A 27,306-nucleotide genomic window follows, 5' to 3' on the forward strand; every position below is an offset into this window, starting at 1 on the left:
TAGCCATAAAAAAAAAAAACTGAAAAAGTCAATTAAAATGAGAACCAGTGTCAAACGGGCTTTGCACAAATTCTTTAGCGAAGGGAAAAATAACCTATTGTGTAATGTCCTTTTTATCAACACACATGCACATGGTCCCAGGGAGAAAAACTATGTTGACCTCTCTGGAAGTTTTATAGCTAGGACCACTTCATTGCCTGGTGATAAGCTGTCATAAATACACAGGGATCTTGGAAGCATCTTAGCGACTGCCACATTTTTTAAGGAGGGGTTTGGCCCAAATTGAGCATTATTGACTGTGGAGACAGCAGCAAGGCCCTTGTCAGGACCCACACGCGGTGCAGAGTGTGTACACGTCGTATCGACTAGCTGTGATGGAGCCAGGTGAGGAAAGCCATGTTCCTGCCTTGTGTCACAGATTTTCCCCTCTTGGCTTCAGCGAATACTGCCGGTGCTGAGCTTTCAGCCGGCGAGGCAGGAATGCCGCTGCACGACCCTGCTCTAACACCCTGCAGAGCCACTCGACACAGCAGGGTTTCGTTCCTTCCCCAACTCATTTTTTCCTCTTGCTTCTCATCTGCTTTCGGCTGGCTGCTCTCAGGTTTGCTCACACGCAGCCACCGATCTGATGAGAAGCAATAGGACATCTCTGGCCTTTCCCAGACCTTCTGTGTCCCTGAGGGGGATCTGCGTGTCCAGGAGTGTGAGCTGTTCAGTTATTACGGTATTAGGGGCCATCTGAGGACCCCAAATAGACAGACAAATCCTCCAGACTGCCCCGTCATCTCCTCACTTGTCTGCTCAGTTTATAAAGCTCTTTGGTGCTAGGTTTGGCATGTACAATTTTATTTATTATTTTAATATTTTGCTCTCGATCTTGCCAGGGGATTTATTACCTTAAATCAATTCTTTTGCAATGCCAGTGGGTCAAACTTCATTCTGCATTATGCTGATTTCAGTGGCATCATTGTTATTATTGTGATCTGTCCATATTACAGTAGAAATAGAATCAAGACCCAAGCATCATTTAACTGCTGATACATTCACAGCATAAAGGCCTTACCCGGAGGGCTCACAATCTAAATAGACAAGTTGAGAGAGAATTTTCTCCACTGTAAAGATAGGGAAACTGAGGCACAGAGAGATTTGCTTTAGGTCCAGCTGTGGGCACCACTGAGACCTGCTGCCAGCCTAAGGACAGAAACCTGGGGGAGGGCAGAAAGGGGATCATCCTGGAAACCAGAAACTCAAAAATCCAATGCAGATAACAGTGCTGCCTGTACGGCAAACCCGTTTCCACGCACTCCAGGTAGCCATTCGTCAGCTCTCCTGGAAGTGGGGGTACCAGTGCAGGAAAGCAGGTATAAAAAGGCTGGGAAACCCAGCAGGAGCATCCAGGTGTGAAGAGGAAGGAGAGGCCTGACCTTCAGCATCCCAGGGCCACGTTTGCCAGGTAGGTGCCGCGTTTCTGCTTCCAGTCGGGCGCTCGGCGGGGTGGCCCGTGGGTGCTCGAATAGGTGCCGGTGGCAGCGGCGGTGAGCCTTGGCTCAGGGGGTTTCTCCGTGTGGTTTTTCCAAATTTTCTGCAGGGAAAAGGGAGGAAGTATGACTTGACCAAATGTTTCTGTTGGGCAAAGCAGAAAGCTTTTCCTCGAGAAGAGGTCAAAAATGGGGCCTTTCACCACAGTCAGATTTCGTGAATCAAAACTCTGGCAAGGTCAGCCCAGTTGTGCCTAGCCTAGGGATGTTTGCCATAACAGCGTAGTCCTGTGCCCTGGGAGGGAGGCATTGCCCGGGAAGGTGCTGTGAGCACTCAAGCCCACCCAGGCTTTGCCCTGCAAAATTTGTCTGGAGGTTGGTGCCTGTGCTGGTATCTCGCTCCCTCCTCCTGCTCTGTTGCTGTTAATGCAGCTCCTCTCGCGCCCTGGAAGGGCCCCGTTTCCCTAATCTCTGTCTCCCACAGTGCTCATTCATCCCACATTGACCGGGCACCAGCAGAGCCTGGTGTTACCAGCATGCATCTGCTTCCATTCAGCAGGAGCTTGTCTGATAAGGAGGAGGGAAAAATCAATGCTTAAGCAAGGGGAAAGGTGCTTTCTGCTCTTCCCCGGCCGTGGGAGCATTGATTCCAGCCGCTCCTGCCTCCTTGCTTGCCCTGAGCACCTAGCAGACAGCGGAGCGTGCTGCGGAGACGCAGGAAGCCCTGAGTGTCCTCTGCACTCGGAGAGCTGCTTTGAACATAAAGAAAATGAGTCACAGCCAGCTCCTATTGACCAGAACGATTTGGTTTTCAGAAGGCAGAGCTCAGCAGATAAAGGCACTGTCCTGTTGTTGCTGTGCTCGCACCAGGACCAGGCGGATGCCCGCACCTCCTGACCCCAAACTGGCCCTCTACCCCCTTTTTCTGCTGGCATAAGCAGAACTGGATACTGCTGCACCCAGCCTCATGCGACTGCAGCACTTTGTTGTGCTGATGCTGAACTTGGGATGCTCCTGCTTTGTGCTTTCCCTTTGTAGCTAGGAAGCAAATTCACTAGCGACAAGGTGCATATCTGCCTGGAGAGGCAATGAGCCGGAGTTCTCGGGTCTGGAAGACATGTCCTGCTTACAAAATAAGGAAGGGACATTCAGAAGAGACATTCTCGACTGGAGATGCGTGGGGGTGTTTCTCTGGGGGAAGAGGGCGAGAAGCAATTCACAAAGGGCTAGTCAATAAGAGATGAAGGAGGTGACTGGGTTTATTCTGTTGTATATGGCAGTATTTTATTGCAGTGCTAGAATAAATGAAATGGCACAAAAGATTGATGCTACTGAGATAATGCTACATTATCAGCACATGTGCATACCAAAACACTCCGAGGAGGGGAGAGCCTGAGAAATGCCCTTTCCATCACCGCAGCAAATGGTGCATATTGTAAGATCACCCAGGGCGATGTCCCAGGGCAATTAATAGCTTTGACCCGACATGGGTGGGCAGCGGGGAGGTGGCCCCGGCCATGGGCAGAGCGGAGCAGTGCTAAGCAATGCTGCGAGAGAGGAAAGGGGCTACAGCCGCCTTCGCTCGCTGTCAGACCTCCCCTGAACTGGCGGTTTGCTGAGGGATCTGCCTGGCAAGTGCTGTGGAGGGGAGTATTTATTAACTTCCACTGACCTTCAGTTCAATGCTAGCTGATATTTATGGGAAATCTAATTTAGGGGTCAAATTTGACCAAACAATGTCTTTCTAACAACGTCCAAAGCACAAGCTTTTGAAACTAATTAAGGATCAGGCTCCAATCAGGTAGAGTAGTTAAGTTGTGGGACCTGACTCCATTAAATTCGTCCAGAGAGAATATTTTAATATTTAAAGAGAGCATTTAATGTTTACATAAGTCCTCTTCTGATGGAAAGTCACTGTTAAATCACTTCAAAAGCTAGTTTTTAAAGCCCTTTCTACTAGACTCCTACGGAGCAGGGCTGGCATAAGCCATTCTCAGCTCACTCTGACCCAGTGAGGTTTATTAAATGATTTGGTTCACCAGGGTGGATTTTCAGCGGGGAGGAATGTGAAAACAAAACTTAACAAAACAGCTCTATGCAGGTTTTTGCTCTCCCGCAGTGCCACTCTGCCCACCCCGCTGCCGGGGCTCGGTGGGGTCGGCGGGAGCGCTTTGCTCTGGGTGCACGGGGGTGTCGTGCCACCGCAGCCGGGGGCCAAAGCTCTCGGCATGGAGGGAGCCTTTAACAGTCCTGAAGGGCTGGGCTTTGAGTCTCTGGGGTTATTGCTCAAGAACAAATCTGTTTACAAGAAGTAGTTTGAGAGAATTGTCAGTCAAGACACTTCTATTCTCAGCTCAGGAGCAACTGGAAAAGTAAATATACCTATAGTTAGCTGGTGGCTAAATTAGACGGCAGCTGATCAAAAGCCAAAGCGATTTCTCCTCAAATGGCCTTCTCCATTATCACCCCAGCATCTTTTTTCCTGTGTCATTCAGGCTTTCACAATGGTCTCAAAGAAAGTGGTGGCTAGTTTGCTCCTGGTGTACGTGGTGTCTATGCTGGCTGAGCAGACTGAAGGCTACCTGCCCTTCTTCACCCAGAGCGACTTCCAGAAAATGCAGGTAACCCATAAGAAATGTACTGCGCTGGCTGGAGCCCCGAATAATGCAGGAAAGGTGTTTCTCCCATCCTCACCCCATGCCATGCCACTGCTGTTCTCATCATCTGTCCCTTCTGTCCAAACAGGAGATATTATGATATCGGCAGCCCCCCACTCATCCCATAGCTAAGGGCTATGGGAGAGACAATCTTTGAGATGTGAGACCAGAGAAGAAGAGCTCAAACCTCTTTACCTAAGAACTGAAAGCTCCATATGAGTTATCTGTAGATACTGGCTCTTGTTTTTTCTTTCCTCTATGCTGGTGGCTGTAATTTTTATAGTGAAGTTGCAGCCTCCCTTCAGCATTCTGCTGGGTCTTTTTGTTGTAACAAATAATTAACCATCCTTCAGATGGTTGTCACCTCTGGGATGTGCAGAGAGGAGAATATTTTTCTTTTGATGTGAAACTAATACTGTTGAAAGGTGTCAGGCAAGCAGTCTCAGAGACTGGCATCTTCTCCTTAAACACAGTCGAAGAGAGCTTCTCCCGCACGACGCAATCCATTGATACTGGGGAGAAATCTTGTTTCCGAAGCCTATCTACTTGCTCCTAAGCAATTGCTTTTTGTGGGGAGCACAGCCATCCTTCAACCTCCTCGAGAGAAAGGATGGGCACCCACGCACAGTCCCCATAGCGTTTGTATGTCACAACCCTGGTAGCTATGTGCATGTGGGTGAAATCAGTCTTGGCCTCCTCCCAAAGGCTGCCTCTCCTCCACTGAGCACTCAAACTGAAGTAAGTGCACAGCAAGCAGTACGGCACCGAGCATGGTCTTTGCTGGGTTCTGTTCCCCTTTGCCTTTGCCATTGTCTCTTTTACCCCACAATCTGGCTTTTCTCTTGGGGCTGGAATAGCTCTGTAAGGTCAGTATACTTGGCGACCACACCCTGCTGATAGTGGTCTCTTGCACAGACCAAAGGAGTCATCAAGCAGTGACATGTTTGCTGTAGATTGTTCCCTGCAGCCTGACCTCACACCCAACGTTGCAGCCCCTGCTGTGTATCAGAACTGTAGCCCCTGGGGCCATGCTGACCATAGTCCGTGGGTCTCTTCCCAATGAGCTGCAGCTCAAGGCCCAGGGGAATGATGCTGTACCCAGCTCTGCAGGCCCCCGGCTGCAGGGCATCACGCCCTGGATTTGCCACAGAGCGTTTGGTGCCGTCACGATGCTGTGTCACAGCAGCAATGCCCTCTCTGCTCTTTCCTGGGGGGTTCCAGGAAAAGGAGAGGAACAAGGGGCAGAAGAAATCCCTGACCTCACTGCAGCAGCTGGAAGAGCAAGACTTCCCTGAAGAATCCAGAGCAGAAGATGTCAGCAAGGTCAAGACCATCCAGGTAAGGTGAACCGTGCGACTAAGGAATCCACAAGGACACAAGGGGCCAGGTTGCTCTAGAACCAGCCCACAGGACCTGGCTACAGATACATGGTTAATGGTGCCTTGTTAGAAGAGAGTGGGTGCTGTTAGGGAGCTCACAGTCAATAAGAAGGAATACCACCCATTTCCTACCAGCTCTGCCCGGGAACTGAGCAAGGTTGCACCAGAGACAGGGTATACCTTCAGCCTTTAAATTATCTTGAATATTTACCAGCCTGGTCACCCTTCAGACCCACCTGGGCTCTCCCTTAGCACAGGAAAGATGAAAACAACACGTGGTGTTTCATTTGCCACTCTGAAAACACCAGCCAAATGCAAGTCAGTAATTCACAGCTCTGCTTCACGTCTGGTTTTAACTTGTCACTTTTTTGCCCAGCTCCAGTACCAGTTGTCCAGCACCACTCACCTCCTCTCACAATGCTCTGCACTGGGAAGACCTTATTTACAAACCTGAGTGCAAATACCCACACCCCCAAAGCCTGTATACACAGCAGAAAATCATCGATTTTAAGGATTTAAGTGCCAGTCTAAGCCCTCAAAGGCATGCTTACCTGGTCAGCCAAGTCTAAAACGAGTGCTTTTTTCTGTTTTTGCCCTGTCAGTGCAGGCACTTCTGCGGTGATCACAGCCATTCTCTGTACCATCAAAAGGAGCATGTAGGTCCAGTCCAAATTGCAGGAAAGGCTCAGCAGGACAGGCAGAGTGACTAGCTAGGCTGGAATTTGGCCAAGACACAGGTTAATATGCTACTGCTCTTACAAACGTGGTACACTAACAATCAATAACAGGATTTAAACAACATGATCTCACAGCTCAATGCGTTAAATAAGAGGCACATCCCAGGGTCTAGCCCCCCACTGCAGCTGCAAGTCCTCCTGTGCCTCCAGCCCTGCCCAGAACAGCTTTACTTTGGGTACATCTGAGCAGCCGCTGGCCTGAACTCAATCAACCTGGAGGCCAGATAATGTCTCATCCTCAGTCCTTACTAAGGCAAGATGCTTCACCAGCATCAGGAAAGCTGATAGCTTGGAGGGTCAAGGTGAGAGAGAGTGGAGGATTATAAGGTTCAGAAATGACTGTCTTGTCTAAGGTTTCTGTTGCCAGCAGGTGCCTTTCTCTGTGTTTCTGAGTCAGCCCATACGCATGAAAACTGGCACCACAAACAACACAAATTGGATTGAGAGTCCAAGGGGCTGCCTTCAGAATACAGCTATTCCCCACACTCAGGGGCATCATCTTCCCTTCAAATCAGCACTGGACCCTCTATTAACTTGAGCAAAGGGGAATCAAAGCATGGCTGCCCCCAACCTACCTGTGTCTCTTCCCCTCAGCTTTTCCTGTTGACTTTTCCTGCTTTCCTCCACAGCTAGTTGTTCCTGCCAAAGCTAGGATGTGGCTTACCACAAGGCAGCTGGAAAAATACCAAGATGTCCTGGAGAAACTGCTAGCAGAGATGTTACAGGACACCCCAGATGGTACTGTCAGAAGCTTGAATTCTGCCTTGGAAATTCTGCCTTTCCTTTCTCTCACCAGCTCATCATCATGGAGATATTTATATTCCTCAGAAGGGCTTTTGTGTCATGTTTGCTCACTTTACAGAGGCCTTGGATACCCCCGCCCTCTCTCACGCACACACTTTTCTTCTGGGAAGGTTATGCTGTCTTGAAGGGCCCTGCCTGTGCCCTAGAGCTGCTATTGACTGCTAGCAGCACTGCAACACTTCTCAGCAGCTCTCCTTAGCGCTGCTTCCCACTTCCCTACTCCTCCTCCCCAAAAAGACCTCAGGCTTTAGGGTGCAATTTCCAACAGAGCTTATAATTCGAGCTACACCTGCAAGGCAGCTCGGGACCTGCCCTTGTGCTGGATCTCTCAAAGACGTGGGTGCAGAGCAGTTCTGAACACCTTCCTTCCTAGACTGGGGCTTAAAACTAAGAGAATTAGCTGCAATTTGAAATGTCAAGTGCTAACAAACCAGCTTGGGGCTTTCATCTTAGCATATGGGAATTACAGGGGTAGGATGTTATATAGTTACTCCTGCCTGCAGACTTGGGGGTTGTGAAATGGTTATCGCTGTTATCTCTGGAGCTTTGTCTTATCTGGGCTTAAGTGTCTCTAATAAGAGAGTCTCTATTATTCCTGTGGGAGTTGTTATTCTGCTTTGGCTGTGCTGATTTAAGTTTGTCTTCTGGATTTTTAGGTGAAGAGCTGAGGAGGAGGAAACAGTATATAAAACCTAGCAAAGACTGAATGACAAATTTAAGGACACATGTTCTTTCTTCTTTTCTTTTTAGCTTACTGATATCTGCAGAATCAGAAGAGAAAGCGATGCAGCTTGCTAAAGCTAAAGGCCTCCACTTATGTAAACGAAATCTGTAAAAGAGATTAACAACAAAATCTGAGGTGAGATAATAAAATGCGCAGTATAATTAAATGGAGGATTTGTGTCTTTTTTTCAGCATGCTTCTCAGCCAGATGGCAAGCACCAAGTGTGGGAAAGAAGAGAGGCAGGGTTTCCAGTTCTAGAGAATATCACTTTTCTTCTGAGAAGTGCAATGCACACTGCAATGACTGAGTAACTAATCTTCATGGACTAATAAGTTTTAGTCCCTGCTTTTGGCAAAGAGGGAAACTGAGGCAAAGATTTCCTAGGATCACCCAGCCGAACTGGTGACACAAAGCCAGCCTGAGGAGTGTGGGTGTGGGACCGGGGTGTCCCCAGTCAGCTCCCTGCTCTCAACAGGGAGGGCTGGGTGAACCCAGGAGACCTGATTTGTGGTTCCTATCTGTATTTTTAACCTCCTCTTGCTCACTCATACTACATAAATCTAAATACTACAAGGAACATGTTAGCCATTGCTATGATGTGAGCAGATACAGAGCATGAAACACCACAGAGATCCAGCCTTATTCCTGCCCCTGAAGCAAACCTCGATGTGACATCGTAATTCCACTTGAACATATTGCTTTCCATTTACATACCTTTGGCTTATTTTAGAACTGCTCCTCTCTATTGGCAGCAGGAAATCCAACATATGTAAAGTAAGGGCCACTGAGACCAATGGTATGTATGTGAGTATATCCGATTCCAATCCAATTTTATCCGCCCAACCTAACATAAATTCTGTTCTCACTGTGGCTCACTTAAATAGCTGTGTTTGTGCTAGAACAGCACATATGCGCTTCTAACTCTTCTGTACACTCTCTGCTGAAAGCCATCCCTTAGGAGGAAAGAAATCTGCCAATGTATAATGCAACATCCAGCAAGGAGTGGATTCCAGCTTTAGCATATGATTCAAAGGCATATTCCTATTGTAGGGACTGATCAGTTCAATGTAACTGGAAGTTTGCAGGGATTACTGCTAAGGCAGGTTGAGCTATGAAATCACTAGTAAATAAGTGTGAGCAGGAGGAGGACTGAAAATAATACACTCCATTAGGCTGAAAATGAAAGCAACTATGTCTTGCTGGGCTAGAAGCTCAGCCAGTGCAAAGTAGGCTCCAGTGGAAGCATGTTGAGTGATACCCATTGGAGATGAGGCTTGGAAATCCCTGGAGGAGTTGTGCCACATTTACACCATTGTCCAGCAAGATCAGAGACAAGTCTGTTTGTGTGAAAGGAGGAACTCTTGGCTCATTAATTCTGACAGACCCAAACCCTTACCCTGGGTTTAATTTTGCTCTGCCACAAGAAAACAAGAGCGGTTTCTCCTTGATGGGTAAACTGCTCCTAAAAACCCTATATGAGATCCACCCCAGGTCAGAGTTGTCCCTACATCATCACCTTTTGCCCAGATCTTTCACTGAAGGGGTTTCTCTGGCTGATAGTTTGCCAGCAGTGTCTATGAAGGAACATTGCCCAGTGACAGTAAATAAGAAAGTGAATATGAGCCTCTGGAATTTGCTTCCTGGATCATTTCCCACTGGGCTGATGGTGGGGTTAATGCTGTGGAGACTACCATAGAGGAGATCCATGAATGTGACTTTGCTGTGTTGTCTTCCCTCTGTTCGCACATTTTGACCAGGACAAATTGCCACTGCTGGACCAGAGCAGCAAAGGTCTGCTTTTACCTTGGCCCTCAGATGTGTCAGTGGCTCTTCTCAGTTGACCCAGCTATAAATGAGGTCTGGGATGTATTGCTGGTGGCGATGAACCTGTAGCCATGAACCTGTAGCCAGAGTTGTGCTGTCCAAATGGGCCACTAAAGGCAAGGGGACCTTCAGCTTTTGGAAGTAAATTCCCTCCAGACTCGGGGGGCTGGAGTAGTGCGAATGAAGGCAGATACTGATCTCAGCCATCCTGACTCTGCAGGGTTTTGTGGCCAGATGAACAGCTGAACTGCGGGGGGAGATAGGCAGGGAAACAAGGAGGAAGCGAGAAAAGAACGACAGAGACGCTAACTTTGTACAGTGTCTAACCTAATAAGAAGCTAGGCAGGCTGAGGACATGACATACGATCAGGAGGACAAGAAGTAGTGTTCTTGGGTCACACCTGTGCTGTGGCTGTGACTGACAGGGTATTAAATTGGCACAATCAGCACCTAAATAAGATTTGACACTTTCCCTGGTGACATATGCAGGACTGTTGTCCAAATGTCATCGGATAAGAAGTGGGGGGATGCACTTGCAATTTTTCCAGCATCCCCTGGGTCAGGGATGGGAAGGTTCATCCACTGCCCTCATTTTTGGGGTGCAATTCGCTCCCCTCTTCCAGGGCCTTGTGAAGACGGTGAAGATCTAGTTCTACCCCTCTGCTTATGCCAAGCCTGTCTTGTGCTTCAGGAGGAGAAGCAGAAGGCACGGCACTCCTCCTCTTCCCATGCTACCGCTGAGTCACTGCCAGCAGGCCTAAGGCAGCTGCTAGGATGGCAGGAAAGGTGGAGGCTGTCCCCTCCTTGCTATCCCATTTTCCCACATTCAGCTCAGGATATTTACAGCCAAGATTTTCCAGAGCTGCCCAGTGACTGGGAACTGGCTTTTCACCTCCGGCAATCTCTGAACATCACAGCCTGTCTGCACCAGCAGAGCATTTCAAACCAGCCTGTGCTCGCCCTTGGTAGCCTTCCCTGCTGCCCAGAGCTGCGTGGATAACCAAGGGGGCTGCACAAAGCAGTGCCAGTGGGAATCTAGACCCCTCTCCGCCAGAGAAACTCCACCATCAGCCTCATCACTGGCACTGTGGGCAGGATTAACAAGAAAAATTAGGTGCTTGTCCATAGGGCTATAGGCTCTGTCACCTCTGAAACAGAGGCCTCTCTTTTCCTGTGCTCATCTCTCTGATGTCTAGGTACCTCCAGGAATGGTAGGGATGTTCCCAGAGGGTTGTCTTGTGAGGAAGAAAGGGAGAGGGGTAGCTGATTTCTCTCCACAAAGAAGGGACATCTGTTCCTGCTGAGTGTCAGCACCACCAACCTCCCTTCTGCGAAGGAATCAAAGCTTTTCCTCAACCCTCCAGTTCTCCAACACCACTCCAAAGATCTCCTTTCCATTTCAGAAGGTCATCTAATAGCGATGCTGGGCCAAGCTTTATCCTAGTGTAATTTCCCTGATCTCCAGAAACGCAAGAAGTTGAAGGGTTTTCTCCTCTCCTCTCCTCTCTTCTCCTCTCCTCCTCTTCTTTTTCTCCAAACCAAGGGGACTTCACTTAATTCATGAGCTTATATCAACTTGGGCTTGGATGCTAGCATGCATCTGCATGTCTAGGCAGAGCTTCTCCAAACTTTCTCAGAGCTGTGAGCTTACAGAAACTGTGTACTCAGAGCATATTCTAATTCTGTATTTACATTAGACACCGCTCCAAATTATTAGCTGTCAGTCGCGCTTTCCAGTTAGTGAGCACGGGAGGCTCAGCTGAGCATGTTCATGCTTCCCATCGGAACTGAGTATGCTCTTTTAATGGGCTCCCTGGCCTCTACTAAGTGTGTATTTGTTGTTGCTAACCAGATTAACAAATCTCCGTGTATTTTGTTGCTGCTTTCTTGCATAAATCAGGAAGAGCAAGGAAGAGCAAGCTTTGTCTGATGCCCTGAATTAGAAGAAGGGCATGACAGCAAAGTGAGTGTGAAAGGCAGGCCAGAGGAAGCAAGGCAGCCTGCCTGACTTGCCTTGTATTTAATGCATCCACTAAAATGAAAGATGGCCTCACTTGCTGAGACTGTACAAGATGCAACGTCAAATCGGATGACATGGCTCTGCGGAGGTTTCTGCGTTCTGCCCCTGACAGCTGTACCCGGTGGAAGCCAGCCGAATTTCTCACCCTTCGGAGGGCTGCTCTCAGCTTAAAAGGGCACCTACGCCACGCAAACATCACGGTGACGGCGCGAAGCGGCAGCGCTGCCCGAGGAGCCCCGGCGGCCCATCAGCCCAGGCGCAGCTCACGTGCTCTGGGAAAAGGAGCGGCACGGTGCTCCTGGGACCTGGCTGGGTGGCTGACGGGCTGCTCTTAATATCAGAGTGTCCTTAAAGGTTTGTCCTGTGCACGGCTTTACAGTGCACTGCACTGTCCTGTGCAGTTTAGCATCGCTAGCCTCACGGTGGCAAGTCGTGGGGTGGCCACCAGAGCACTTCCCAGAGCCCCTTCCCAGCTCCTACTCGTGGCACGTCCCGCTTTTTCGGAGACGTGCTATGGGAGAGACTGTAAAGTTTCCATGACTCTGGTATCATGTGTCTATCATAAAAACTGTGATGCAGAGACAGTCTGTGCACATTCATCACTACCTTTTCATTATTCTTAATTAAATTCCAATATCACACCACAGTATTTCAGTCACTTTCATTATTTTCTTTATGGGCGGCAGCAGAAAAAAGCAATTACTGTACATCATAGCCTTGCCAAAATAAATTTTCAAGTCGACACTTGATTTTGCTTTTTTAGCCTGCGAGTATGCAGGGAACCTCCTTCCCCAGCCAATATCCCAAGGACCCAGATCCTGATCCTGCCGAAAGTGGTGGCAACACTCCAGCTTGTTCAACTGGTGCCAGCTACGACTGCAACTTGGCAGAGACATGAGGGAGGAGGAAAATGTGTGGGGGGTGGCAGGTGGCTGGGAAAGACACTCTTTTCTCCACATAAATGTCCCTGTACATGTCAAAAATCGGCACAGCCTGGCCCGAGCGAGGGCAAGAGGAGCTCGACCCCCTGCTTGCTCCAGCCCCACAGCCCCATGTGAGGGCAGAGTCCCCACAAGACGAGGAGGCAGTGGCACTGGCTAGCCCCAGAAGCTGAGGCTGCTTCTGCCCCTCGCCCCCTCCATTTCTTCCTTTTCCCTCAGCCTTTCCCCTTTCCCGAGATGGACACCAGCTCCTAGAGCCATGCCCTCTCTGAGGGGGGCCCCGACCTCCCCAACATGGCGGAACCAGAGGACACCCCCCCCCCCTTCACAAGATGGCGGGAGACGGGATCCAGGATGTAGCGGCTTTTCTCGACCTTCCCAATATGGCGCTCATTCCCGCCCCGTCTCTGCCCGCCCAACAACATGGCGCCGGCCGCGCGGGCGGACGGAGCCTACATAAGCCCCGCGTTTGCCCTTCCCAAGATGGCTGCCCTGGAGGTGCCGCGAGCCCCTCCCAAGATGGTGGTCGCGCTTCCCTGCTCGCAGGGTGCTTCCGGCCGCGGCCTAGTCTCCTGGCCGCGGCCATGGCGGAGCTGACGGACGCGGAGCTCCGGAGGGAGCTGATGGCGCTCGGCTACCGGCCGGGGCCCATCACCGACACCACCCGCAAGGTCTACGCCAAGAAACTCAACTGCCTGCGGGCCGAAGTGGCGGCGGCGAAGCGCAGGGGCCGCGGCGCCCCGCCGAGCCCGGCCCGCCCCCCCGCCAGGCCGCAGCAGGCCTCGCCGCCGCGGCCGCGCCTCGGCTTCAGCCCCGCCGGGGCCGCCCGCGACAGCGAGGAGGAGGAGGAGGAAGAGGAAGAGGAGGAGGAGGAGGAAGGCGGGCCAGCAGCAGGGGGGCGGCCGCCCGCGGCACGCTGGGGGGCGGCCGGGCAGGGCGGCGGGGCGCTTCGCGACGGGCCGGGCTCCCCGTCCCGCCGGGGCCTGGCCGCGGGGCTCGGCGACGGGTCGAGGGTGCCGAGCACCTCATCCTGGTGGGACACGTCCGCAGAGCGGAGCGGGGGGCTGAGCGCCGGGTCGAGGCCCTCGCTGGATGGCTTTGGGGGCTCCAGCCCCTCGTCCCAGTGGGGCACGTCCATAGAGAGGAGCGGGGGCCTCAGCGCCGGCTCGGCGCTGTCCCTCGACGGGTTTAGGGTGCCGAGCGCCACGTCCCACTGGGACGCGTCCGTGGAGAGGAGCGGGAGCCTCAGCGCTGGGTCGAGGCCCTCGCTGGACAGCTTTGGGGGTTCGAGTTCCTCATCGCATTGGGGCCCATCTGCAGGGAGGAGCGAGAGCCTCAGCACAGGGTCGAGGCCGTCCCTGGACAGCTTTGGGGGGTCGAGCTCCCCGTCCCACTGGGACACCTCTATAGAGAGGGGTGGGGGGCTCGGCACCAGGCCTGGGTTGGGGAGCTCCTTGGATGGGGTTGGGGGGCTGAGCTCCACGTCCCAGTGGGGCACGTCCCCAGGTAGGAGCGGGGGGCTCAGCACCAAACCTCACTCCGGCGAAGGGAGTGGGGGGCTGACGTCCAGGAGCCAGTGGGGCACATCAGGAGGAGGCGTTGGGGGCCTGAGCTCCCGGTCTCAGTGGGAGACGGTGGGGGAAAGGAAGGGGCTATCTTCTAGCAGCTCATGGAGACGCGAAAGCGAGTTAATGCCCAGCACCCACTGGGGCACCACAGCAGCGTCAGCGGGACTCGGGGGGTTCAGCCACCAGACCCGGTTTGGGAGAGGGGAAGGAGACTTGACTGCCAGTGTTCGGAAGGAGCCAGAAAGGGAGCTGAAACCCAGCACCCAGGGAGGGGGGTTACTGCGTAGGTTCCCGTGGAAGACAGCGGGCGACGCAGGGTTAGCCTCAGGGACCCGCTGGGGAGCAGCTGCAGCGGGACAGGGAACAACCTCCCGGACTCAGCTGTGGCGGTCGGCACCGAAGTCGCGGCTGGAAGGAAAGGGCAAGGGCCTTGAATACTACCTCTCCCAGTTCCTCTGCCTGGCCAGCTTTGTGTTGCTGATGATTTTTTTGGGCATCCTCTTGGTGAAGATGATTGGATCAGGCTGGCTTGACAGGACAGAGGAGAGTTGTACGTGTACTGGTTTAATTCTGCTTTTAAGCTATGTTCTTCACCTTTCTTTTACTGCTTTACCTTTATCCCTTCCATCTCCATCAGATTTATCATTCTTCTCTTTGCCATAACCTGACATTTCTGTTTCTGTCCCCGTTTTCCTTTCCCTTTGCCTGTGGGAAACCTTGTTTGTCATGAAAAGTAAGTCAAGTGTGTTTCTTTTCAAATGAATTCGGCCTCCAGTTCTTCAAAACCTTGGATTTTACGGAGAGTGAAATTCCTGCTAGGCCAAGGATGTATTTTATGATTGCCCGTTGTGTAACCTAATGTCTGCGTAATTGCCCGTTGTCTGTTTTAATGTTAGCCTCTACAAAGCACGGCCATTTGGTGTCCTTTATCCTGGCCCCATCCAAAGCACAGCATTTGAATTGGTACCTCTGTGCTTCAAGTGTGGTAGAGCTTCAACAGGAAATGAAAAGGGACTTTGCCATCACCCTATGTTTAAGACAGAGCTCCCCAGCTACAGCAAACAGAAGTATCATCACTTTGTTTCTTTGAACTGAAAGAAGAGGTTTGGGGGGTGGTTTGGAAGGTGCGAGTCCTGATAAACTCAGTACACTGTAGCACGTAGGTGTCTGTGCATTTTGCACAGGCTAGGTAGGCTGTTTCTTGCTTTCTCAAAGTCAAAATAAAGCTGGCCGATATCATTGACATGAATTTCTGGTGCACCTGTTAAAACTCTGTTAGATATTTATAAGCCAATGTTATTTTGAAGCAAGAAATCTTGCAGTCTGGCTGTAAATTCTTTAAATTCTCAGATAATTAAGATTGGTAGAAGGTGCTGTATCATAGACCTGTGGGTGGTATTTATCTAATGGTTGGGGGGAGAGGAAGAGCTGTTAAACCAGAGGCCATAATCTGCCAAGCTAACGGCTCTTTCGGCTAAAATAGAGCCTCTGCTTTTGCCTTGAGTAGACTTGATTTAAATCTCGTTTATCACTGTGATATATCAGGTGACCACGGCCTGCAGCAAATGCCACTACTAGATTGTCAAAGATTCGTGCAAACTTCCAGTGTGAAGCAGTAGACAGCACAAGAGCATAAAACATGGACTTAAACAGGAGCTGTTAAAACATTCAGACCACAATTTTTACTTGCCAGCTGAACAGGGTTCATCATTTGCACCCTGATACAGAACACGTTTTATTTGTTTTGTTTTCAATATTGCCTATCAAAGGAGTGCTTTGAATGCATGATTTGCATAGCAAGGTACAGTGTAGTGAGATTAAGAACAGCAGAATCGGACTAGAAAGTAGAGCCTTATTTAAGTACATAATTACTTTCTTGATCAAAGCCGTTGTTTTGCAGCCAGCTAACTCTTCTTTCCCCTTCTTTCTTATAGTTAATCTCTTGCCTGTGGATTGTGACAAAAGAACAGATGAGGTAAGCATACATTTATTTATCTTAAAATACTATGGATAGGGGGATCTCACAGAAGAGTAATTATGTTAGGTAGCTTTCACCAGTATCCACATCACTGTAAAATTATTAGTTCTATCATTTTGTAAAAAAGTTCTGATTTGCTGAGTTGGAATTAGTAGGCCAGATTAAATAGGGCTGTGTGTGAGACTGAAAAATCAATTTCTGTAATAGCTGTGGCATAGGTGATATTAGTTTGCAGAAGAGGCTGTACCTGTGTTGAGCCTCAACAATGCATGCTTTGATGTAACTAATTCCTTGAACTCCGTTATAACATTTGTACAGTCCTGATTTTTTTTTCATAATGTGTTATTAGGATAGAGGAATACTTTGTGCTGGATTCAGAGTTATGGTTAGTCTCGTTATGTTTCTGGAGAGAGTCAGTCCACAGTCTGTCTGAGGGGACCTGCTCCTTCAGCTGCTGGTGGTGCAGTTCTGGGCTGTTGGGATGTGGGAGTTGGTGGCGCTTTCAAAGGATGTGCTAGCTAGTTTTTGACTCGGAAACCGTAGATCTGTGCTGCAGGAGTGTTTCATTTGAACTGGTGAAGTGATGCATAACTGAGCAAAACCCTACTGCTACTTTGTTTTCATGTTTTTGGCTAGCCTGACCACTGTGCTGTTGCTGCTGATCTATTGATGTTTGTTACCTGTTTCTGGCTTTCAGTTCTGTCAAGCTCAACAGAAGGAGATTATAATGAACATGCTGCATGAGTTGTATAACTACTTGTCAATACAAGCTGGTAAGTTCCAATTGTCATTATAAAGCACTTATGAGCGTTCAGCAAACTGCCTCTCCCAGCTGTCTGGACTTTTCTAACCTTACGTTGAAGAGAGGAGTTTACGTAATAGTGAGTTGCACTTGAAGAGCTCTAGGAAAGTCAGGTAATAGAAAAATACAAAAAGATGAGTTTATTTTTAATCTGAATAGTGCTTAGCTAATGCACTGGTATTGCTGTGTTCTCATGGAGTGGTCCTTATTTGCACTTCATATATTGGGAATTTGAGATACAAATATTCAGTTTTATAGTCCTTTTCTACCTGCATCTTGAAACTGTCTTCAAGACGCTCGGAGCCAGTAAGCATAAACTGATGTACTCTTACAAATAGGGTTGAAATGACTTAATAAATTGCCGTCTCTCTGGTAAAATGTGGTAACTGTTTATATGAGTGCCTCTGGTCTTTTTTCATTGTTAGGTGAAACAAGCTTACTTAGCTCAGGAGCCAACTGAACTCAGTACTTTTGCCAGTCTCTACTACATATATGGGAATCCAATCCATAACTAGTGTTTTGTGATGGAAAGGTCTGTTAGAAGTTCAGTGGATATATTTTTACTTTTTTCAGTAACGTACATAATAATGTTAATCATTAGAAATGCTTACACTCCATTTTCTAGAAGATTTCAGACATTAACAAGGCTGAGTCTTTTAGGCACTGAAATTTCACTGAATTTCTAAATCTTTTCAAATCAGACTTCAGCACCTGTGAAATTTCCATCAGTTTTACATAGTCCCTTAACACATTTGTTTAGTCATCTTTGAAGCAAGATTTAGAAGCCTGAGTTTCTGGCTGGTATCTGTGTGCCTGGGTAGAAGACAGAGCTGGGAAGTAGGCTCCTTTGTAGCATTTCGAACGCTGATCCTTAACTCCAACATGGAAGAGCCCAATGGAAGAGGCACCTCTGCAGGGCATTAGGTCAGAGAGGCAGTTATGTACTTAGCTAGGGGAAGAAATAGGGTTTTTTCCCCAGATTCTGTGTTGAGGAGCTCATGCACTGAAGCATGAGGTTTGATTGCCTTTATCCAACCTATCTACAGTGGTTGAACATTTTATTAGTAGTCATAAGATTATCTGCCTACGGTATAAATCTTGCCTTGTAATTGTTTTCCCCGGAGCTGTAGCTGATTTTAAAGGATAGCATTTCCAGACGGTTCAGTATATTTCTGAACTGTTTGAGGGCTTTTTTCTAAAATGATTTCTGTCTGTTTAATTTTCTTACCAGGTAATTTTGAGTGCGGAAATCCTGAGAATCTAAAAAGCAAATGCATTTGGGTTGGTGAAGCAAGGGATCATGTGATGGTGAGTAGGCTGTGAACACCTATTGTTATAACATAGTGCTTAGTCTCTTATAAGGCAATAAATAATAGATACTAAAGCAATTCACCATCTGTTTTACTTCCTCATCCTGTTTTGATTTTTCCCCATATCTCTTGCTTCCCCTTTGGGCAGTTCTGTTCTCAGCAGTTCTTTTGAAAATAATCTTCTCCTACATCTCTGATTCAGCCCCTGTAAATCTAACTTAATGGTTTGTTGTTTCACTGTAGTCATCAGTCTTCTGAAACCAGAAATTTCCCTGGATTGAGGGCTGGGCAGAAGAAAGATTTTTCCATACCTCAAAGTGTCAGAAGACAGACTGCTTTGATCTAACATTCCATTTCTTTCATGGTAAACTGTCAGTAAGATTATGTTGTATTTAGTGGTTAGTCTTAGCAATCCAGGGACAGTGTTATTTTACAGCATGCTTCATGCATCATCTACCATAGTCATAAGATTTTAGTCCAGACCGACCTCCAGATTTAGTTTCTCTGTCTTCCACTTTTCAGGATTATGATAAGAATTAACCTAGGGAACTTAGGGACAGACCACGTAGAATGAATTCTCCCACTAATGTAATGAAATAATGTTGTTGCAGTATCTGAAGTGAATGGAGGACTAATCTTATGGATTCTCCCATACAGAATGTAACTGCTAGTTCTCCACAGAAGTTTGAAGCTGCCCTGGAATGGATACTGAAGAGTAGCAGGGATTTAGGAATATGGTAAGTGGAAGCCCACTGTGCCAGTTGTGCCTCTCTGTGTTGGTTGGTGTTATGCAATTTGTCATCCTGTGTGGCGTGCTCTAAAAGCTGTGATACCTCCCTTAATAGATTTCGTAAAATAATCTGGGATCAGCTTTGTCAGTGCTGGCCGGGCAAACTTCCAAATAGAAAGTAAGGTCCTGCAGCAAAAATTGGCAACTGAGGGCATTCCTTCTGAGTCCGTCCCAGCCTGTGCACCAGGGGACATTGTGTTCACAAAGGCACTGTCTTTCAGATGAAGCATAAATCTGAGGTCCCGGCTGCTTGTGGCTATCAACCATTGTGTCACGCTTACTGCAAGGTTTAGCTGTGCTGGTTCCGGTATCCTGCCCGTCGTCTTGTGACTACAATCTGCTTTTTAAACTTTTCCCACATACTCAAATGCTTTTCCCCAGATAGCTATTTTATTCTGTACTGTTATTGTAGGCTGTGCTTCAGTGCAGCATGGAGTTAGGTTCTTTGGCCAAAGGAGTTGGATTTGATCGGTAACATGCTTTGGGAACCTTTGGGACCAGTCACTGTGAGGAAGAGAGGGAAATAGTCTGAATGATATCTTTTCTTTAGTGTCAATTGGTTTCTTTCTGACAGAAAACATAGTACATATTAAAATGAATGGAAGGACTCCTGCTGACTATGTAGGGTGTTGGTCAGTCACAGGAAGGGCTTTTCTCTTGGGTTTCTTGGCTACCAGTCACTTCAGTACATGAGAAATGGCAGAAATACTAGTTCCTTCAAGTGAAAAGTATAGCATTCAGACCATTACCTAATGAAAGACTTGTCCAGGGTCTGCAGACATCAGGTTTCTTCTTCTGGGAAGTGTGCGCTGCCTCCACTCTGTGTTAACAAAGTCTAACATTTGTTTGCATTTTAACATTGCTAATTTTACCTCTGATTAAATCACTTGTAACAACACTAACACTAGAGTTTGTGGGCGTAGCTAGCATAAATTCCAAGTGCTTTATTTTCCCTTATAAATTTGTGTAGCTGTTACTGTGATCCAATGGTCAGAGAGCATCTACTACTTTGACTTTTAGTATGTGGTAAATTCCCAGGACAGGACACTGTTTCCCTGGTGACAAGTTTGGATTTGTGGGTGGGTTTAGATCCAGTTTTCGAATACATACTTTTGTACAGGAGCACTGTTCAAGTCAAGAGCTGTGTTACACTATATACTCCCTTTTTTATTTTCATAATTAGCAATTCTACCGGCTTTTCACCAAATGGATCCACTTCCAAGAAGCCTGTGTAGTGTGCAGAATGAGCATTGAGCATGCTTAAAAACCTGCAGGTGGCATTTTAGCAAACAGTACTTGAGATTATTTTCCTAGGTGCTAGTCGAAGAGGCAGAACTGAAAATGAGCTCTGCGCTGAGTGATTCTGTTGCATATTTTAAACATTTTCCTGGAATTTGGATTGTAAATAAGACAAGGGGGTGGGAAACAATTGGGTGTCTCTTTGGTTACTGTGGAATCCAGTAGCCAAATACAAGCTGTCAACAGTTTGTGATCTCACGCTAGTAAACTGAGAAGGTGCCTTTGTCTAATAGGCTATTCATTGCAAACCGAAAATGAATTAGTAGCTTTAAAAAACAAAATCCCCTTTAGTCCAATTCCTCTGAATCTGATGGCTCTCGCTTGGATAACTCGATGCCTGTTGGCTTAGAGTATCTAATAAGGAAACCACATCAGTGTAGATCTGTATATAAAGAAGTGAGTTAAAAGCATATCAGATAGCACAGCAGGTGTGTACAAGTGATTTTTGCAGGAGGATGTGCTATCGATTGTGCCGTGAATGCTTGCCAAGGGTGTGTCTGTTCTCCACTGCAGATACAGTTGATGTGTTTTCACTTTTCTAGCTAAACTGTTTATGCTCATCCATACTGAGGAAAACAGTGCAACCTCCACGGACATATGCAGTCTCCCTCAGCTGCTCTCTGCAATTGCTGATGAGTGACTCAGTAAACATTTCCATTTCTGTATGCTGGGAGGTGGGAATCCAATTTAAAGTTTAATCTTCTGCACACTGAGAGGTGCTGTCAAAGAGTCTGCAGAGGGAGACTTCAGTTTGCCAGTGGGAGTTCCAGCCCTGCTGCCTTTTCTAAAGCCAGATCCATTCCTTGTTAAGCAGCCAGTTCCGAAATATTCTGGAAAGAGGAGCTGCAAGGATGTAGTGTATTTTCTATGCGGTGTACTGAAAAAGTTACTGCCTCTGCAGTGTGTTTGTTCTCCCTCTCTTGATTAAAGTCTGCAGTTGGAGTGTCTGTTTTCTTCAGTGAAGATTTTCTGCCTCTTCCTGTTAGGTTGAAAGGCAGAGACCCTTATGAACCAGTTACCACAGTGGAGGAGGTGGTCTGTCTCGAATCAGCCCATCCTCAGATGGGGCTCGGCTGCCGTTTCCGTCGGGCAATGATCACTGCCATTATGAACCTTTTCCTGTTTTTCTGGGGTAAGTCTTTAGTGTTAGTAGTCCGCTTCTCCCCTCTGTAGCTGTACAGATGAGCATGCATGCGCGCACACACACGTTCTCCCAACCATATGAAATTACTAACAGAGGTGAAATAAATCTGCTGATGAGTTAATTTCTAATTAACCTTTGTTCTGGCAGCAGAGAAGACCTGTAGACCTGCCCTTGTGCTGCGAGTGCTTAACACTTACTTTAAACCAGGAAGCTGATTAGCTCTCTGAGTATTCCTCAAGCACCTATTACTGTGGTCTGCAAAACGAGTATTTTAACCTGCCTAAAAGATTTGGTTTCTCTTTCTTTTCTTGGACTAAGCTGCAAAGTCTTCTGGCTTCTTTAGTAATGACTTGTAGTGTTATGGACTTTACTGCAATAGTCTGTCATGCCCCAGCTGAGACAGAGGTCTTACTGAGATAGGTGATAATGAGAGATGAGTGTTGCCTAGAAGAGTTTATAATCTAGCCAGGCAAGGCGGGAGTGAAAGGAGATAGTTATGTTTATTGCCGAGGCCGAGATACTAAAGTTAGCTGATGTCGTAGTGGGGGCCTTTGTCAAGGCTGAATGCTGGGCTGGAGCCCGGGGCTTTATTTCCTTATGAAGCACCTATTTTCAGAGCAGTGGAGCTTGACAGTTTTCCTAAGTGATTATTGCGGGGGAGGCCTCTAGCAAAGAAATGACTCTGGGATTTAGAGAATTAGAGCCTTGTGGTTGTCCTGAGGTTTCTGGTGGGGAAAAAAGCCCACGATGAGGCCCTTTGACCAGCTCTTCCCACACATACACATGCCCTTCTGCTAGAGGCACTGTCAGTACGAAGCTTTTTGTGGGGCTCAGCTGCTGCGATGAGCAAATGAATTGCTTGGATTCAGTTCCAAGCAGACCCTGGGTGGCAGGGAGTGGAAGCTGCCTCAGAGAAGAGGCAGTGTCAGATATAAAACAGCTAGCATCCAGCAAGAGCATATATGTCAGTACTGAATTCCATTTGTTTTTATTCTTCTCCTAGGTCTGATAACTCTTTGGGGGATTCTGATCTTCCTTAAGTATCGCTGGCGGAAGATGGCAGAAGAAGAACAAGCCATGTATGAAATGGTGAAGAAGATCATAGGTAGACTCCAGTAACTCTAAGCCAAGTAGCACTGTTCTCCTCTTAGCAGTGTTGAGGGTTCTCACTGTTTGTCCTTCTGCCCCCACAGCTGTTGTCCAGGACCACTATAAGGAATGGGAACGGAATTTGGAGCGTTACCCCTACGTCGGCATCCTCCACGTTCGGGACAGCCTCATCCCTCCTCAAAGCAGGTGAGCTGAATTTTGTTCTTTAAGGAGCGCTGTCAGCACGAAGTTATTCAGCTCAGCTCAGAACTGCAGTTAGCAGGTAACAGAGCATGAGCAGGCAATTGATGGGAAGCTGCAGTGGAAGAAGAATCTGTCTGGCCTTTCAGTTTATAAAGGATTTTGACATAACTCAGGCTGTGTCTTAACCTGCTGCAGATTAATGTGACAGTCCTGGGGCTGATATTTCGTACAGTCGCACGGGTGTATTGTCATTGTTCTATCAAACAGTAATTGGATTTTGTTTTGCCTGGGCATGGAGTACCTTATTTTCCCTCCATCTAATCTGAGTTGGATGCTATCCTGTTTCTCAGCTGTCCTACCTTGTTCTCCAGGCAGGTGCTGTGCTTTTCAGAATGAACCTTTCCATGAGTGGAATAGGGTATCATGAGGCTCTTCTGAAGTGGCTGCGTGTGTTGCCTGCCTGGAAAATTACCAGTTTGAGTTGGGCAGCTTTGAAAAGGAGATACAGCGAGATGGCTGTTTTTGTGCTTTTTCCGAAAGGAAACATGGTCAAGATAGTTGCTCCACAGCTGATGGAGCTGGGGGCAGGAGCCTGGTTCTTGGTGACTGTGTGCTTCATCTTTGCAGGCTTGTTTCCTGCATTTGGAGCTACTTGCAGTATACATAGCATTCTCTGCTGTTAAGAGGACAGAGTCTTAGAAGTTCTCACCTGTAATTGGTCATGTTACTACCAGTAGGAATAAGCGATTTCAGCTGTTTTGAACTGATCTCAGTGCATGTGATGTGCAGAATTACTGGACTCCAATTCAAAACTGGGGTGACTCCAGTTTGTGTTACTCAATCTGAGATCTTTTTGCCTGGTGGAAGGGTGGGGGCAGTTTGCTAGTTGAGTTTTTTTCCAACATGAATCAGGTTTGAAATTGAGGGCAGTCACCAATCTCTTGTATTGCCAGAGGGTCTCACCTTCCCTACTGGCAGGACTTGTGTTTTCATGTCCTGGTCTGAAATTAGCTTTAAGCCAGAATTTTGGTTTAATCTGCTTTACTGTCTGCATAGGCAACAGGAAGAGGCTAGCAGTAGCTTGGTCAGCAGACACAATTGCTGTAAGCTGGAAAGCACAATGAGGATGTGATTGTGTTTTCTTTTCTTTTGTTGTTGTTTCCTCTAGAAAAAAAATGAAGCGGATCTGGGACAGAGCTGTGGAGTTTCTGGCTTCGAATGAGTCACGGATTCAGACCGAGTCGCACAGAGTAGCGGGAGAGGATATGCTGGTGTGGAGATGGACTCAACCTTCTTATCTCTCAGACTCGGAGCACTAAAGAGGAGCCAAAGCTGAGCTGTTGATGTGGACCTCTGCAAAAGGACGCTCCCTTTTCTTGTGGTGGGAAAGAGCAGGTCAAGGTCCTCAGATCCTCATCTCCTTGGGTTGGGGATTGCACACATCTCTTTGCTCTTCTCTCAGAAAATCTTCACACAAAAAAATTCAGGGCAATAATCTTGTCTTGTAAGGAAGATGGGCTTGAGCTGGTGGGAAGCTCGAATCGCACCAAAGTCAGCCTTCCAGCAGATATCTGGCTTCCATAGGCAAGCAAACTTAGAAAAACTTTCTAGAAAGAAAAAAAAATGCAGACCTAATAGCGAGGGACTTGGGGTCTCTCTGACAGGGGTTAGCCGTTCAAAATTTGACCTCAATTCTGCAAAGTCCAACTGGTGGCAATGTCCATCAGGGAATGTTTTTAAAGAAAGGATTAACATTTCCCATGGAAACATTTGGGTGGCAGTTAAGATGCGTTTTGTTAGAATTTGTTTTTATCGGTGCAAAGACCTTGCCAAAAGCTCTTAACTGATTCCTAACAAGGAAAATGTTTGTGTCTGCTTCACCCGTTAAAAATGGAGGCAGGAAAAAGTTGGGGGAATGTGGTCCTAGAGGAAGGGCAGTCTGATGTGCCTTGAGTCATTTGGGCTGGGTTGGGTGGTAGGGAGGAGCAGTTGTGACCCTGACTACACTTTGTAAGTCTGCAATCTCTGTGCTTTATGTTACGGGGAGGGAGGGGAATTTGGGTGAAAAGTGAGGGATATAGGAAGCTACAGAAAGCTCTTTCTTATGGCTGCAGCCAAAGGGACTGCTTCATGAGTTATTAAAGAGCAGCTTTGGAAAGGCTATTAGGGTCGACTGTACATGTTTATCCTGGGCAGCTGCAATGTGTGTGCTGTGTCAGAGCAGAGATATACCGTGCGTGGAGTGTCGGTACAGGGATTGTTTGCCATGTTAATTTTCCTGCAGCCTCACAACAGGTACAGGGAGCGGTGATCAATCCTCTGTTCATGCTGCAGGCATCGTATTTTGTGTCTGTAATCATTTGGTTACTTAAGTTTGTTTTTTATGTCCAGCAAAGGAGTGTTTGTTTCAAAGAAAATAGCACCATTGTGTGGCAGCTTAGGCTCGGCAGAGATATTGTTAATCTACTGTTCCCAGTGTCATAGGACTGCTGTCCAGCTCACCACTAGGACAGCAGGGACCAAATTCATTTCTGGTGTAAGCTAGTAAAACCTGCAGCGAGAAGCCAGCAGTTAATTTGAACCCCTGTAATCAGTGGATGTTACTCTCCTTCGCATCACGGGTGCAATGTAAATGTTTGCATTCATCTCTGATGCTGGATGTATGGAGAGCTTCCTCTCCAAGTCCAGGGTCGGCCTGGGAGGGTGGCCAGAGCCCTGCTCGCCGGTTGGCAGGTCGGTGACGCTGCGTGCAAGGTGGGTCCCTTGTGCTGGGCCCCTGCTTGCCTCCCAGTTGTGAAGTCTGCGCTTCTGTCCCCACTGCTGGCTTCTGGTGGGGTTTTCCGCCTATGCACCCGCAGGCTGCCGAGGCGACTGCGGAGACTCCTCGCATACCTCCTGCTGCCTCATCAACCAAAACGCCTGGAGAGAGCGGCTTTCTCCAAGAGCAGAACGCTGGGAGGTCTTGTACATTAAGTGGGAGATATCCTGCATAGAGTTGATTTTTATCCCCATATGTTCTTTTTGGTTGCAAAAGTAGGGTGTTTGAACAAAAAAGGAAACACAACAGCTGTCTTTGAGACAATAACCAGCTTCTTCCACTGTTTTTAAAATAGGGGGTAAAATGAAGGCAGCTTTGATTCTTCTAAAGTGTTGTAACAAGATCTTCAGTGCTGTTGTAGAAATTTTTGCAAACACCAGTGCCTACATTTTTAGGCTTTTTAAAATGCTTGTGGGGTTTGAGTTGGCTTTTTTAACCGTCCAGACCTAGGGTGAAAAGTGAGGCGTTGCAATCATTTTGTATTAAACTTGTTTTTGTAGAATAAATCTCACTGGCTTGGTGCTATTTATTATATGCTCAATTTAGCTCTGTACATCAATATATAAAATAAATTTATTACAAATGATTGTCACCTTTATTTGTGTTGAGGAGTTGCAGGTTGTGCTAAGTGTTTTGCTTATGCAGTTCAAATAGGTCCTGCTTCAGAGAGCTCAGCTTCTAAGAATAAGACTGAAGATAGCATGGGGATTACCCAGCAGCCTAACGAGACAGCATGGATCTGTGTGATACTCGGTGATCTTGGCACAGTAGCCAGCTGTCTCAGGTGTTCGGTTGCAAATTAAATCTCTGTTTTGGGACTAGTTGGTGTTAAGCAGAGAAGGTGCACGTGGAAAGCAGTTATCTTGTTTAGCTGCATTTTGACGAGACTGACAGCTTTGAGGATTGTGGTATTATAGATATTAGTCTAGCGGGTTGGTTGGTATTGCTATGGTCCATTATAAAGCATTTATTTAAAGCAGGGAATGGGATGGAACAATAAGTCTATGGGAATGGGCTGAGGGTGCTTCAAGCTTCAGGTGGTTTGTATTTGCTCTTTCAAAGACAGGTCCCTCACGCGTCGGGTGTCTGAAGTCAACAGGCTCTTCAGTGAATCTTGACTCTGTTCAAGCAGTTACCAGTGCTGTGGCATCCTCAGGCCGCGGTGAGCTTGCCTTTACAGAGCGTTTTGGGAGGTGATATGAAGTGCCGAATGATAGTATGGGAAGTGGGAGAGGGTGCTGGAGTGCAGTACTGGGTGGAACTGATGCTCCGTCCTGTCCTCGCTCCCAACTGTCCCATGTCATGGGACACATCGCTTCCTCTTGTGGTGCTTCAAGGCTTAATAGGCTTTAAACAAGGCTATTAAAAAGCACTGTAACAGGGAGAATGTGCCAAGAGTAGAGGGGAAAAGGCAAGTCTTAGATACCTGAGTTTCCAAGGTTGCCTGGTGGGTAGAAGACACGCAAATCCTGCCTGAGTGCTAGCAAGTATGAGTTGTCTTTTGGGGTTGTTTGCCTGAGTGTTTTCCATTCCTTTTTCTTACCTGAGTGACAGTGACTCAGAACATGTGCTGCTGCGATTTTTAGCTTCCTTCAAAGTCTACTCATGAAACAGCGAGAGTGGAGTCTGTGAATCATCGTTGTGTAACTTCTGTGGACACGGTTGACTCACTCATGTTTGGCTGGAGAAATGTTTAATCCCGTAACGTAGGTCTGGGTTACAAAGGGGCGAGACTTCCAG

The 27,306-nt window shown here is 47.7% G+C and overlaps 2 protein-coding genes and 1 long non-coding RNA gene across 3 annotated transcripts; 2 read left to right on the forward strand and 1 right to left on the reverse strand.

The window, feature by feature from the left end:
• Positions 1-825: 825 nt before the first annotated feature.
• Positions 826-6,893, reverse strand: LOC112990168 (uncharacterized). The gene is made up of 3 exons (XR_003261008.2): positions 6,827-6,893; positions 6,066-6,229; positions 826-1,582 (listed from the first exon to the last, which is right to left on the reverse strand). It is a non-coding gene; the product is annotated as an uncharacterized LOC112990168 (long non-coding RNA).
• Positions 1,375-7,929, forward strand: MLN (motilin). Its single transcript, XM_026111724.2, has 5 exons — positions 1,375-1,453; positions 3,974-4,099; positions 5,357-5,473; positions 6,881-6,989; positions 7,806-7,929. Exons 2-5 carry the CDS (start codon positions 3,983-3,985, stop codon positions 7,811-7,813), a joined length of 351 nt encoding a protein of 116 aa, XP_025967509.2. The 5' UTR covers positions 1,375-1,453; positions 3,974-3,982; the 3' UTR covers positions 7,814-7,929.
• Positions 7,930-13,048: 5,119 nt separating this feature from the next.
• Positions 13,049-26,152, forward strand: LEMD2 (LEM domain nuclear envelope protein 2). Its single transcript, XM_026111894.2, has 9 exons — positions 13,049-14,682; positions 16,067-16,107; positions 16,808-16,883; positions 18,144-18,220; positions 18,880-18,959; positions 21,298-21,443; positions 22,459-22,560; positions 22,649-22,751; positions 23,917-26,152. Exons 1-9 carry the CDS (start codon positions 13,149-13,151, stop codon positions 24,065-24,067), a joined length of 2,310 nt encoding a protein of 769 aa, XP_025967679.2. The 5' UTR covers positions 13,049-13,148; the 3' UTR covers positions 24,068-26,152.
• The last annotated feature ends 1,154 nt before the right edge of the window (positions 26,153-27,306 follow it).

This window comes from Dromaius novaehollandiae, chromosome 27 (assembly GCF_036370855.1).
Source record: "Dromaius novaehollandiae isolate bDroNov1 chromosome 27, bDroNov1.hap1, whole genome shotgun sequence".
NCBI lineage: Eukaryota > Metazoa > Chordata > Aves > Casuariiformes > Dromaiidae > Dromaius > Dromaius novaehollandiae.

Excerpts from the sequence above, each read along its gene's own strand:
- MLN (XM_026111724.2), top strand. The coding sequence starts at position 3,983 with ATGGTCTCAAAGAAAGTGGTGGCTAGTTTGCTCCTGGTGTACGTGGTG. Across the intron at positions 4,100-5,356 it reads GCGACTTCCAGAAAATGCAG|GAAAAGGAGAGGAACAAGGG; the intron begins GTAACCCATAAG and ends GGGGGGTTCCAG. Across the intron at positions 5,474-6,880 it reads GCAAGGTCAAGACCATCCAG|CTAGTTGTTCCTGCCAAAGC; the intron begins GTAAGGTGAACC and ends TTTCCTCCACAG.
- LEMD2 (XM_026111894.2), top strand. The coding sequence starts at position 13,149 with ATGGCGGAGCTGACGGACGCGGAGCTCCGGAGGGAGCTGATGGCGCTC. Across the intron at positions 16,884-18,143 it reads CTACTTGTCAATACAAGCTG|GTAATTTTGAGTGCGGAAAT; the intron begins GTAAGTTCCAAT and ends TTTTCTTACCAG. Across the intron at positions 18,221-18,879 it reads AAGCAAGGGATCATGTGATG|AATGTAACTGCTAGTTCTCC; the intron begins GTGAGTAGGCTG and ends TCTCCCATACAG.